The 12,446-nt window shown below is 34.1% G+C and overlaps 1 protein-coding gene across 1 annotated transcript; it reads left to right on the top strand.

The window, feature by feature from the left end:
- Nucleotides 1–1,570: 1,570 nt before the first annotated feature.
- On the top strand, nucleotides 1,571–6,175 carry LOTGIDRAFT_167700 (hypothetical protein; the record flags this gene model as incomplete). Its single annotated transcript, XM_009065197.1, has 10 exons — nucleotides 1,571–1,619; nucleotides 1,747–1,797; nucleotides 1,958–2,111; nucleotides 2,792–2,860; nucleotides 3,422–3,579; nucleotides 3,743–3,880; nucleotides 4,012–4,117; nucleotides 4,366–4,657; nucleotides 4,784–5,831; nucleotides 5,970–6,175. The coding sequence occupies 10 exons, from the start codon at nucleotides 1,571–1,573 to the stop codon at nucleotides 6,173–6,175; spliced, it is 2,271 nt and encodes a 756-aa protein (XP_009063445.1).
- Between the last annotated feature and the right edge of the window lie 6,271 nt (nucleotides 6,176–12,446).

Genomic DNA, 12,446 nt, shown 5'->3' with positions numbered 1-12,446 from the left:
GAAAGGTCTGTTTATTTTTTTAATAACTCTAGACGATTTGGCTGTTCTCTCGATTTGTTGCGTATGTTAATGTCTGCTATTGTAAATTTATTGTTAGGGGAAATTTGTTACATTGGGTCGACATATAGTTATGAAAAGAACAGGTGCACTGACGTTAGGACAAAATACAGATATTATGTTTTCATAAAGATTTTCATGGTCAAATTGTTGACTTCACTATAATTTTCCAATAACTTTCTGATTTTTCACATGGATTCCATTTCTGAACTGACTGAATTTACCATTACTTTGTCTCTGTGTTTGAAATTTGCTCTTGCGTCAAGTGACTTAAATTATCCCATTAGCAAACATTACAATGTGTTTATTGAAATCGATTCTGTAATTCAAAATGCTTGATGTTTTCTGTTTAAAATGTTTAATTGTTGAAATGAAACATTTGAGACGTTTCAGAAATCATAAGGGACATAATTTGACTAGTGGAATCGTTTTGCAACGTATTCCCTTTAGGATATTAACTAATAGTACAATGACGTAACGTGAACGTTAAACAAATTAACGTACATACGTTTAAAGGTTTCTATAATTAATTCATTACGCATGACTGACATTTTATAATTAGATATAGTTTGAAATATCTACACTGAAAAAGAATTCGAATTGACAGGTGCGAATAATAAAAAAATAATTTTCATTTTCCACCTGTTCGTTCCGCGATTGCCATTGGTCAAAATAATGTTAAACAAGTTATGAATTTAATTTGGTATATCATAATAAAACTAGTGAATAAAACGTTAAAATAAGTTCATATACACCTCAATAGTCTATTGCAAAGTTTATAGACTTCTATATTGTTATCAATGGATTTGACAATGAAATGTCTTCATAAAGGCACAATTATATTATATATGTTAGAAGCAATAAAAATTTTTGTCGTTTTGACTGAATCCCTCATACGGATTTAAAATCGAAATTTTGAATTTGTTCTTCTTTGTTAATGTTTAACGTTATGTTTTGAATATTAGTAAATCTTACTTAAGAGTAAATTCTACATAGCTGTGGCACTGAACTTAATTAGAGATTAGATTAGGATTAATTACATTAATCATTAACTGAGTAATATTATGAATATCTGATTTTAGTACTGCGTTCTCTCCCACCCCCTCCAAACAACGTTCATGCTACAGTCCGTTCTTGATTCTAAAAATGAAAATTTAAACTAAACTATCCGTTTGATGTTAAATGAAGCATATGTCAAATTTTAATGCAAAAGGCCAGCAACATGCATTAGTAAATTAAATAGTGCTCACTGTGCTAGATTGAGCTGATAATAGATCAATCAAACTGCCAATCAAGTCCAACATGGGGGGATGCGGCACAATAACACAGTAATCAAGTTAAGGTGTCAGCTGTATTGTTATTTGATTATTAATATGCCAAACATCATTCTACGCTCTGTCATATTTTTGATTAAAATTTCAAACCAAGCTTACTCACTAAGTTAGATATATATGGTAGAATTTCGTATGTGGAATTTATTTTCCATCTGCAGTGCTATTCAATAACTTACAAAATGGTGATCGATTTAAGCGAAAGTACTCGCAAAAAATATACTACTTCGGGTAAATAGACATTTTGGTTGCAAGTATTACGTAAAACTCATTTCTATATCGACTATTTAATAGTATTCGAATTCGAAATTCGTTTAAATTTAATTGTATTTAATGTATATTTTTTTGTATTTTTCAGGTCAATTGAAGGTGTCAGCATATATGAATTTTGGTCTCCTGACCGTTCATGGTAAGTAGCATACCCAAACTTCCAAAAATTCAAACTGAACATTCGAAATATTTCGAGTATGCTTTGTAAGGCATAACAATGTATAATTTTCAACAAAAAAGTGTTCATGTAATTGTAATTTTGTAAGGTATAGTTTATAATATTTTTTTCAATTTTTCAGTCGTTCAAGGAAGAAATTTCTCATCCAGTTGGAAGCCATTGTGTGATTCTTACATAAAAATGTCTTTGGTGCCAGATGAATCCAAACGTACACGATGTAAAACAGCTTCAATCTTAAATACCAACAATCCATTGTTTGATGATAAATTTTCATTGTAAGTAAATATAACAATATTTAGTCATTTTTCATTGCAAGTAAATACAACAATATTTAGTATTTTTCATTGTAAGTAAATACAACAATATTTAGTATTTTTCATTGTAAGTAAATACAACAATATTTAGTATTTTTTAAGTGGTTACTCGTGCTTGGGATTATACTTTTAGAACATTAATGTCACTCAGATTTGTTGACAAACCACTCAAGCCTGAAAAAATAAATTTACCAATAAAATGTGGCCTTTTAGGAACAAAGATTATATTTTTATTTCAAATTTGTGTCACTTAAATTTGTTGACTACCCACTTAAATAAAGAAAAATATGTTCAGTAGAAAATTGAAGGTGGAAATTGTTGCCTTTGCTTTAGAAATCAGTGTCAATTAAGATATTTAGGTAGCTGTTTAAGCATACTTGTGTCACTATCAAATTTATTGATTCAAGATCAACCAGGATTTATGAAGATCAACTAGTGCACCTGTTCTGATTTATATTTTCAAAATATTTTGATTTCGATTTTTTTTTAATTATTGGAAAGTAAACATATGAAAATGTCATCAACAATAACTCTGTATTGGTAATGAATAAGTTAAAAATGCTTATGTCTAAGTATTTTGGTTTCTTAAGAATTTGAAATTCCCGCCAGTTTTTTAAATGTAGTTTTTGTACCTCTTTCAGTGAGATTTTAGAAGAAGATCATAATAAAAGACTTCTGATTTCTGTCTGGCATAAAGATCAAAAGAGCGGGTAAGTTTCAACTTTATTTCATTAAATCGTCCATAATGTACGTGGATTAGCGCTTTGGAAAATTAAGTCACTATGAATTAAACGGGTTCATTGAGTACGAAAATTGTTCTGTATTCGTTACTGGTATGATAAGTGGCGACTGGGTGCAAAAATTGGCAAAGGTCGAGATCTTCGAACAATACCATCAAAGCTGATAAATCTGTAATTGGGCCGAGACTGCTAGAAAAATTAACTAATTCGCGGGTTATAGGGAAATTACATAGATTGAAAAGTCTGTAGGACAAATTTTAGACTAGTGTTTTGATAATGATAAGTGACCAGTGGTCAGCGAGGCAGAACACAGTGGGAGGTAACTGTCAATATATTCACCAGTATTGACTTTGACCAATTGACAAGCGACGGTAATCAATTAACACCTAATCCAGCACTACTGTTGTATATATACCCTTGAAATCCTCAACAATACCATAACCCACTTGCCTTCAGTACAAGTAACATCGGATTACAACATATCAATTCATGTTTCAAAATGCCTAAACCAAAATCTCCTGTTATTTCCAGCCTCAGTGAATTTCTTGGATGTATGTCTTTCGGAGTTAAACATTTAATGAATCCCAAAAAAGAAGTCAATGGATGGTATTACCTCCTTACAGAAGAAATTGGCCGCAAGAAACATTTACAAATTACCAAAACACAGAAACCTGCCCTTAAAACCAACAGTAAGTTTTCACTTTATATCATTATACGTATTGACAAAGAATATCACTTCAAAGGATTCCAATATTTAAAACATAAAATTATTATTTGACAGTTCAAAGCACGAATTAGGATCATTAAATTTAAATGTTTTCGATTCTTACAATGTTGTTCTCTATTTTTCAGCTCAATCCAACATTCCTCAGATTAACAAAGATGTAAAAGGCAGTGAACCAACAACTGTAATGATGTACCGTGGTAAAAATGGATTTGGTTTCTCAGTTGTTGAATCTTTCCCAGTAAAAGTTGGCCGAGTTGATGGTGGTAAGTAGAAAAGCATTTTTTTTTTATTTCACACTGCAAAAATAAAAATGTCTGATATTTTTGCATTTGAAATGGTAACAGTGAAATTTATGCATTATAATATTTTAATTTTGTGATTCTTATTTTTGTAGCTTCCCCTGCTGAAGAAGCCGGTTTAATCCAAGGAGACACAATTGTTAAAGTTAATGGTCAAAACGTATCTAGATCTACAGCCGTGAGCGTTGCTAAACTCGTCAAGTAAGTCTTCTAATCTGATTAATCCTACGATAATCTACCTTAATCTATATTAGTAAACAGTGCTCGCGTGCAGATAATCCAATAATCCAATCTTGTTCTTGAATATCCATGAGCTTGTTCGAAAATCCAGACATTCCATAAACAGAATGATTAATCCAATTTGAATAAGCACAGGCTCGAGATCGGGCTTCCTCCAAAATACAGACTTACCAACAACAATGTTTTAATTTGTTATTTCTTCTTTGCAGACGTAGCTCCAATAAACTAGTCCTTGATGTTCAAAGAATAACCGAAAATTCCACAAATAATACTTACGAGAAGCCAATCAGACACAACAACAGTCCCGAGCCAATCTATGAAAGCATCAACAGCTACGCCAGTTACCCTTCCCAAGATTTAGACTCCACAGACGGTGATATATCCCGAGAAATGATTAGAGATAGTGAAATATCTGTTGATACTGATAATGCTTTCCTTGATGATCCTGAAGAATTTATGCCTACCAGCACACCTTTACCTCTTCTCTGCAATGGCCACAGGGTAAGCATATATACTTTAATGATTGATTTTAATTTTTAATCTGAAGCTGCATCTTGAGAGTCTTACGCTTAAAATCTGATCCTATATACTTGGATCCATACTTATGATCTTTTCTTTATATTCCAGACTGTTACCAGTGTCAATGAACAACGTAAACAAGAAGCAGTCCATCGTCTCCTTTCCCTGGAATTGGATTTCATCGATTTCATGCATGCTGGTGTCCAAAGATATTCCAGACCTCTTCGTCACTGCATTCTTGCTGCCCAACAACACTCCAGCCTCTTCCAGAATGTCGAGAAACTAGTCACCATCTCCGAATACCATGTCAAACAGATGCAAGACAACTCTCCATCCTTCTACTCCGACGCCGACGATACTCAATCCAGTGATGGTCATTTCTTCCACGTTATGGGTCTCATCTACCAATCCAAACTCCATATGTTATGCCAAGCTTATGAAATCTATGCCAATGGTCTCAGCAACGCCAACGCAGTCCTATCCGACCTCAAGAGAAATCCAGACTTCGTTAGATTCGTCAAAGAACCAGTCCTCACTCAAGGTGTACCCAGTATCAGTGCTTTCATCTACCGTCCCATCCAACACCTCAAAGAACTCCAACAGTGCCTCCAAGATATCTTCAACAATACATCCACTGATAGCGAAGACTTCATTACCCTTAAGAATGTTGTTGAAGGTCTCCAAGAAAGTGTAAACAACATGACCAACTGCAGCACTCGAGTCCACAGCCTCAACTCTTTATCGTCCAAAAGAAGCAAAGGTTCAGCTGGTAGTCTTGGTTCCAGTGGAAGCAGCTCCGGCTCCGGAAGCATGAAATACGGTTCTTCATCCAGTGGATCCAGCTCATCTAACAAAGTACCCAACTCCTGTTCCATGCAGACCGTCAGATCTGTTGATGCTGAAGTTATGAAGATCCAAGATCGTCTGGTTTTCGATACCAACATCCCAGTATTCCAACTCTGCCAGGAAGAACGTCATCTTATCTACCGTGGTGATACATTCAAATGGGAAGGTCAACAATGGGTTAAGATTCATATGCTCCTGTTCTCCGATGTACTCCTTCAAGTTGAAAAGGACAGATCTGGTTTCATGAAAGTTATTGAAGAACCTTTGTTCCTTCGAGAAATCTGTGGAGTTGAAGCCAACCGCAAACATGGTAAGCATCAATTCTTTTACAAATCTCATTAGTGCTTAACCGAAAATACTGACTTGATGCATCAGCCTTCTTAAAAAGTTGCCGATACAATATTAATCCTGAATAAGTTACTTATGATCTTTTCTTTTATCTTTTCAGCTACTGAATTCTTACTTCATACTTGTCCACGAAGCCCCTGTACCGGTCTTCCAGCACCAAGACGACTAGTTTTCTGTGCTTCAACCACCGAAGAGAAATGCGTATGGAAGAATCTTTTGGAACAACGAGTCCACAATATCCGAGGAACCATTACCCAATACAGTAGCACCAGCAGTGATAACTCCATTTCCAGTGTTATCGTGTAAATTTCCAGTGTTCACTATAACACCCAGTGTTCTGTTACCGTTGACTAAAAGTGCTTACACCACCCTTAAAGCGAACAATGTTTAAAGACTGATAAGGGTGTGCTAATGTTATCTATATATTTATATTTAGTGCTGTAAATGTTATTATTTGATTGGAACATAGTGCTTATCCTTACCACTGATCAAATATGAAATCCCATTGTTACCTAGATAAAGACTAGAATGATGATGCTATATGCTATAATGATAACGGATGATTATGCTATAATGATGGATGATTACGCTATCATGATAATGGATGTTCATGCTATAATACACATTTTTGGTTCCTTCATCCAAAGATAACCAACGGAATGGACTCATGTAACGTTTACTATTAAAACTTTGTGGCAAAGTGCAATTCAATTTTATGTATTAATTCATGTAGATATACCAATGTATAAATTATATTGTTACGTTATTGGACCGACTCTCAAACTATCCCATCTTTTGTACATTATCTTTTCATTATCTTATCTTGGCTTTATCTTTTGTATATTCATTTTCGTTTTCTACCAATTGTATATAGTCTCTGTAGACTTAGAAGTAGTGCAAAATGTATGTAGCAAAATCTATTTATATCTTTGATTGTACAGAATGAAATGATGAAATCAAAATTGAAAAAATAATATTTGTATTTTTTTTTTTGTATGCAAAACGACCACGAAAATGAAATGAAGGAACTTGCTTGCCGTCACTTCTGTCGGGCAATGTGTCACACAAGCCATCCTTGTTTGAATATGCAGATTTCATTTCCTGACAGTTCTGATTTAAAACAAAGATCTAACTTGGATTTGAATATAGCAATAGTTTGCTACACTTGTGCCTCATATCGCCATCCTGGCAGAGGTGTAGGATATACCTACCAGAGGATTGCATGAAATACGGTTCTTCATCCGGTGGATTAGCTCATCTAAAAAAGTACCTAACTCTTGATTGCTAAACTTGTGCCTCATTGGGAGCTCTCTGCAGTGACGGAGCCAGGTTTACGTTCCTGGGCGAAATATCTGAGATTGTCCGAATTTCTAACCTAGTTAGGACATGGAAACCTCTTTCGAAATGTCTTTAAAATTCCTAAGTGTAGCCAGTTTAATGATTTGTGTTATGCTAATATGAAGCTTATTGTTATAAAAATTATCAGTTTACAATATGCGTGATATAGTGGGATATTTTTAATTGGGTACGGAGAGACATTTTTTCATTTGTATACACTATATCTTTACGCTTCTATCAACCTTAGGAATCAGCGAAGTCTGTAACGTAATTTTTATAAGCTGTTGTTACCGACATTTTCTCTGTGGCTACCAATTTTCAGAGATCATTAATCCACTTTTGCTTAGTCTATCGCGCTTAAAATTGTAAAATCGCATAGGAAACCAATCGTTTTTAGTTACTGTAGATCATAAGAATAATTCAATCTAGAATCAAAACACATAAATTAATAGGTAGACGGTAGTCTGGAAAAGTTGCGTTTTTCAATCAAAAATTTAGGTGTAAACCCATGAAATATACGTGAGCCCACTGCCAATAAGCTTCTTTCAATGATAGCCGTATTCAATATCCATCATTGCTTGTGTAAACAAAATCACAATCGTGGGTGTAACGATCAACAGACACCAGTCTGCAACAGGCGTTCAGACAATCAACTTAACCTTTTAACAAATCCAGTTAGTTTTTCGCAGTTTTCTTAACGACGTCTAGACGTAGAAGCCATGTTTAACAGTCAAACTACGCTTGATTTTAGTATTGGAATTATTGCTAAAACAATAATGGTCCTTCCCAATAATGAACCCAATTTCTTGATCTTTTCACCATTCAAGTTTAATGTAATTAAACAAATCTATATAGACATGCTAAAAGACTTCATTCAAATTTTTTATAAATATTGGAGATTTATATTGCAAAAATAGCCAGCCAATTGTCAATTTTATCTATACTGAAAACAATTATATTGGTATATTTTGTAAATATTACGTTACGTGGATTCAATTATTGATTTTAATAGATGATATATTAGTATATGGATTGTTTTCAATACAATGATGAAACTAAAATAATACGCTTTAAAACTGCTAATAGACATTGTTCGGATTTGAGTTCGGATCTAGGTGAAATTTTTCGTTCAAATAACCTGTGCTCTCGCATGAGTATGACGTTTATATTCTTTTATTACTTTTCACTTCAAAACAAGAAGTTTCACAGGCCTGGGGGAGAGGGGTGTGTGTGGGTGTAAGGGGGGGGGGGGGGGGGGGGCTCATGTCCCAATGCTTCAATTTTCCCCAAAAAGTAAATACGCTACTGATCACAACATAATGTGAAAAATAACGAATACGTGAGCTGTATATGAAGATTTTATTCAAATAATGTGAATTTCAGCAATACAATCACTGCAAATCGATTTTTTTTAAAATTAAGATTTAATCAAACCATTAAAATTATTCTTTTGAATCCTGCGCAAATTGATTGCAAATATTGTATTTTGGATATATTTAGGAAGACTCGGGAATATTTGAACATTGCAGTTAAATACACGTTATCGTATCGTGTCTATTTCCAATGTTTCGATTTAATAAATGGTTTGTGTCTGGGGACCTTCATTTAAGTTTGGCACAGAATGAGTTAATTATGGGTCATTATTGACCACAATGCCCTGACCACTGTCCACCTGTCACTGGCCATATCCTACTATCTTTAGTAAATAGATAACAACTGTCAAGCACCATATTCTAGTATTTCAAACTTCCAGACTAAAGGCATTAATTTCTTGTCATTTATGACGTGTTTGGAATCTGAAATTAACCTGAAAGTTCTTAATGAGTTGTCTTAAGAAAAATTCCATGTTGTCAAAACTGTTCGCAGTTAGGTTATGGGCGGTCATTGCAATGCATCCATCAATTTATATTATGTAGACTGGTTCCTGAAATCGTAAATCCCCAGTACCAGCCTGCATAAAACATAAATATTATCATGAATCTGTTGTAACCGACGTTGAAAAGTCTAGCTACCTAGACATATAAGAAAATCTCAAAAGCCCGAAGTTATACTTATTTCTGCTTTCAGATTAAAAAAATGTGTTTTCATTACTCTAACTATAAATTAGATAAATCTAAAAAATAAAATTTTACTAAATATTGTTAAAAACAAACAACAAGAATGAATTTTTGTGGTCTGTACATTAACACGTTGGATTTAAGTATTTATATACAAATGTGCCATATGTATCATATTGTTACACAATTTACAAAGATATTTAACAAATCAAAACCAGAATGGATGTATAAAGGTGAGATGAGACCCAATTCTCACATAAAGGGTTTGAAGGTGAGCAAACATGTAAAATCCCAGGAAGAAAATAGGTTGTGATTTCTCTTTACCACAACATTTATCTTCCGCCTAATTTGAAAAACTTCTCGAATTATGCACGAACAGGACCAGAATACATGCTAATTAAGGCTATCTAATTAAATTTAGATTGCTGTCACAAACGACTGGTTGCCCGAGGCCAGAAATAAACTCGTTTATCACGTAAAAATAACCCAGTAATTGCTGCTTGTCATTTGATGCCGTTTGCTATCTTTGGACACGATATGGGCCAACGACAGAATTCAAATTATTACAGCTCATGGCATTTTCGACATGAAATCTTTCGCTAATATCCGCCTATACGTCATTTAAACTAAATTTGTTATCAGGTATAGATCTAAATTGTAATTTTCTTGCATTAATATATATTCTAAGTGAATGCATGTCCCAATACGTTTTTTCTCGGTCGTCCTCGAATTTTTCCTCCTTTAATTTTCGTATGTAAGCTAGTGATATTGAGATTTCTGGGACAGAGAACGCAAACAAAGAAATGTTGAAAAATCAATGAAATACCTGATATATTTGGGATTTTAAGTTGCTGTTAAGTACTGCAACAAAAGCACTGGCACAAACATGTAGGCTGAACCCCAGTGATAGAGTATTTTTAGTGCAGTTAGTTTGAATAACATAATTATAATACAGTTGCGATTTTAGTCATTAAGAGTTATCATTCTTGCTTCAAAGGACGAAACCGTGTCCCCCATAAAAACAGACTATTTTTTTCGGGGCTCTGCATGAGAATCTGATATTTTATTCTTCTATGACAAATTGTATTTCCTTCATTGTAATCTAATATGATGTCGAATAGTATGTAGGATGTAAAACTCCATTTCAATTCAGACTTGTTACAGGATTGTGCGCCTCTTTCCTGGTTTCCCCCTGTCAGTGATGCAAGTAAGAGGGGCTGACAAGGAAAAGTGTATAGTTCGAATGGAACAAAAAAAACGAGGCCCCATGTGCTATAGGCTGTGTACGTTAAAGATCCCCCGAAAATTGGAAATCGAAAAAGAGTAGTCTAATGCATCTGCCCTGGCAAAATTTCATTCAGCGCACTCTGTATGGCTTCGCACAAATTAGTCCACATGGTGCAGAAAAGTAGAACGTAAAACTCCACTCATTTCTTTTGAGCTCTTCCCCATAACGTACTCACCAACTTTAAACTATTTATCCTCTTCAGTATAGTTCAATAAGCCATTAATCACCGATTCTTTATGTTGAATGAGATGTTAAAGACCCATTATCTTTTAAATGATATACAAATAAAGCTTTTTCATTATATAATTTGACCACTTGGGTCACAGAATGCCCTTAATACACGAACAAACACAATCCTGTTTGATCATTATGCAATATTCCTCCTTCGCCCTTACATTAGACGGTTTGAATATGACTGTTATGTAAATGCTGTACAATTTCCCTTTTGATAGCTTTGTAACATTTAGCGTAAAATTTTCACCGTAGCTTTCAATCGACCAGAATAAAGAAAAGATTGTATTCCACCCAGGAAAGTTGTCTGGTTAAGAAAAGGTTTGTTTTAGAAATTTGCAGACCCATGACAGAAAAATGATTTTTGGAATGCCCCAGTTACAAGAAAAGTTGGAAAGATGGCCTTGGTTATCTTTGTCGGGATTCTTTTTCATAATTTAAGGAAACTATAGAGTGAAATTAATTATAAATTTACGATACCACTTTAAGTTAAAAAGCTGCCTTTTAAAAATTACTGACAGCGGAAATTTTCTTTCAAACACAACAAAAGATGAAATGAATTTTATACGTTCAGTTAATTATTGCATACACACCAAATAACAATCATGACAAAAAATCATCTGCAAAGAGTTGCCAGAATCGCTAGGTAGGATAGTGTTTTCAAGTGGAACACTGCTATCCTTTTTCTCAAACCTGTCTAAATAAGAAAGTAACCACGCTTTTTATGAAACTGGTTTACTTTCACTCATAGAATATTACTTACGTTTATTATGAAGTACTTCACAAACAAGTGTCACGTATAAAGCAATCTGACCCCAAGTCGAACAAACAAGATGCCAAATCTTTGATACAGTTTTGTCAATGTCATTCAAAGAGTAAATTGAATACAGCAATCATACAGATAGAATAACAAAGGCCAATTTTCCAATACAATATTTTATATCGTTTGATCAGCTCATATTTCCCGCGCCTTTTGGCACTGTCGCGTGTTCCTCACGTGCCTTTATTCAAATAAAAAATATCGACAGAAGTGTGGCTTATTTGATTACGCAGGCGTAAATTTGTTTTGGTTTAAAGAGAAAAATTGAAACGTTGAATATGAAATGACAACCTCGTAAGCCAAAGGTTAATGGCTTGACCGTGTATTACAATTGAACGAATTAAAGTTTAAAGACTCCATATGTCATAGAAATATTTATTATTGTTCGATGAGTTCTTTGGTTGGTTGGTTGGTTGGTAGATGACAAGTTAATGTTCGCTTCCAGCGGATGCTGATATTGCAAACTAAGTATAGTTGTTGGTGAGCTCTATTCATGTGCTTTCCTTTTTTACCTGTATTGCGAGCAAATCATACTATTTTGACCAAATATCCTTCTTTTGATATGTATGCTAATGAAATAGTTCATATGACTATGAGGTCCAGCATCTTGCCTGTTGACGTAACGATCCGATGACTGTCAAGACCTTCCTCAATTTTCAACCTATCAAATCAAAGCTCTCGGGTCCAAGTACCAATACTATGGGCTCACTAAAATAAGTACTATATGTCGTTGATATCATTCAGATCATACTGAACTTTGAATATTTCCTGAACACCTGATGCTGCTACTCTGCGATTGGTGTGTCAACTCTGCATCCATTTCTGAGAATCCTCAAAGCTAAT

Source organism: Lottia gigantea (genome assembly GCF_000327385.1).
Source record: "Lottia gigantea unplaced genomic scaffold LOTGIsca_68, whole genome shotgun sequence".
NCBI lineage: Eukaryota > Metazoa > Mollusca > Gastropoda > Lottiidae > Lottia > Lottia gigantea.
Note: the sequence above shows the minus strand (reverse complement) of the source record. Positions and strands in the feature narration are given on the sequence as shown.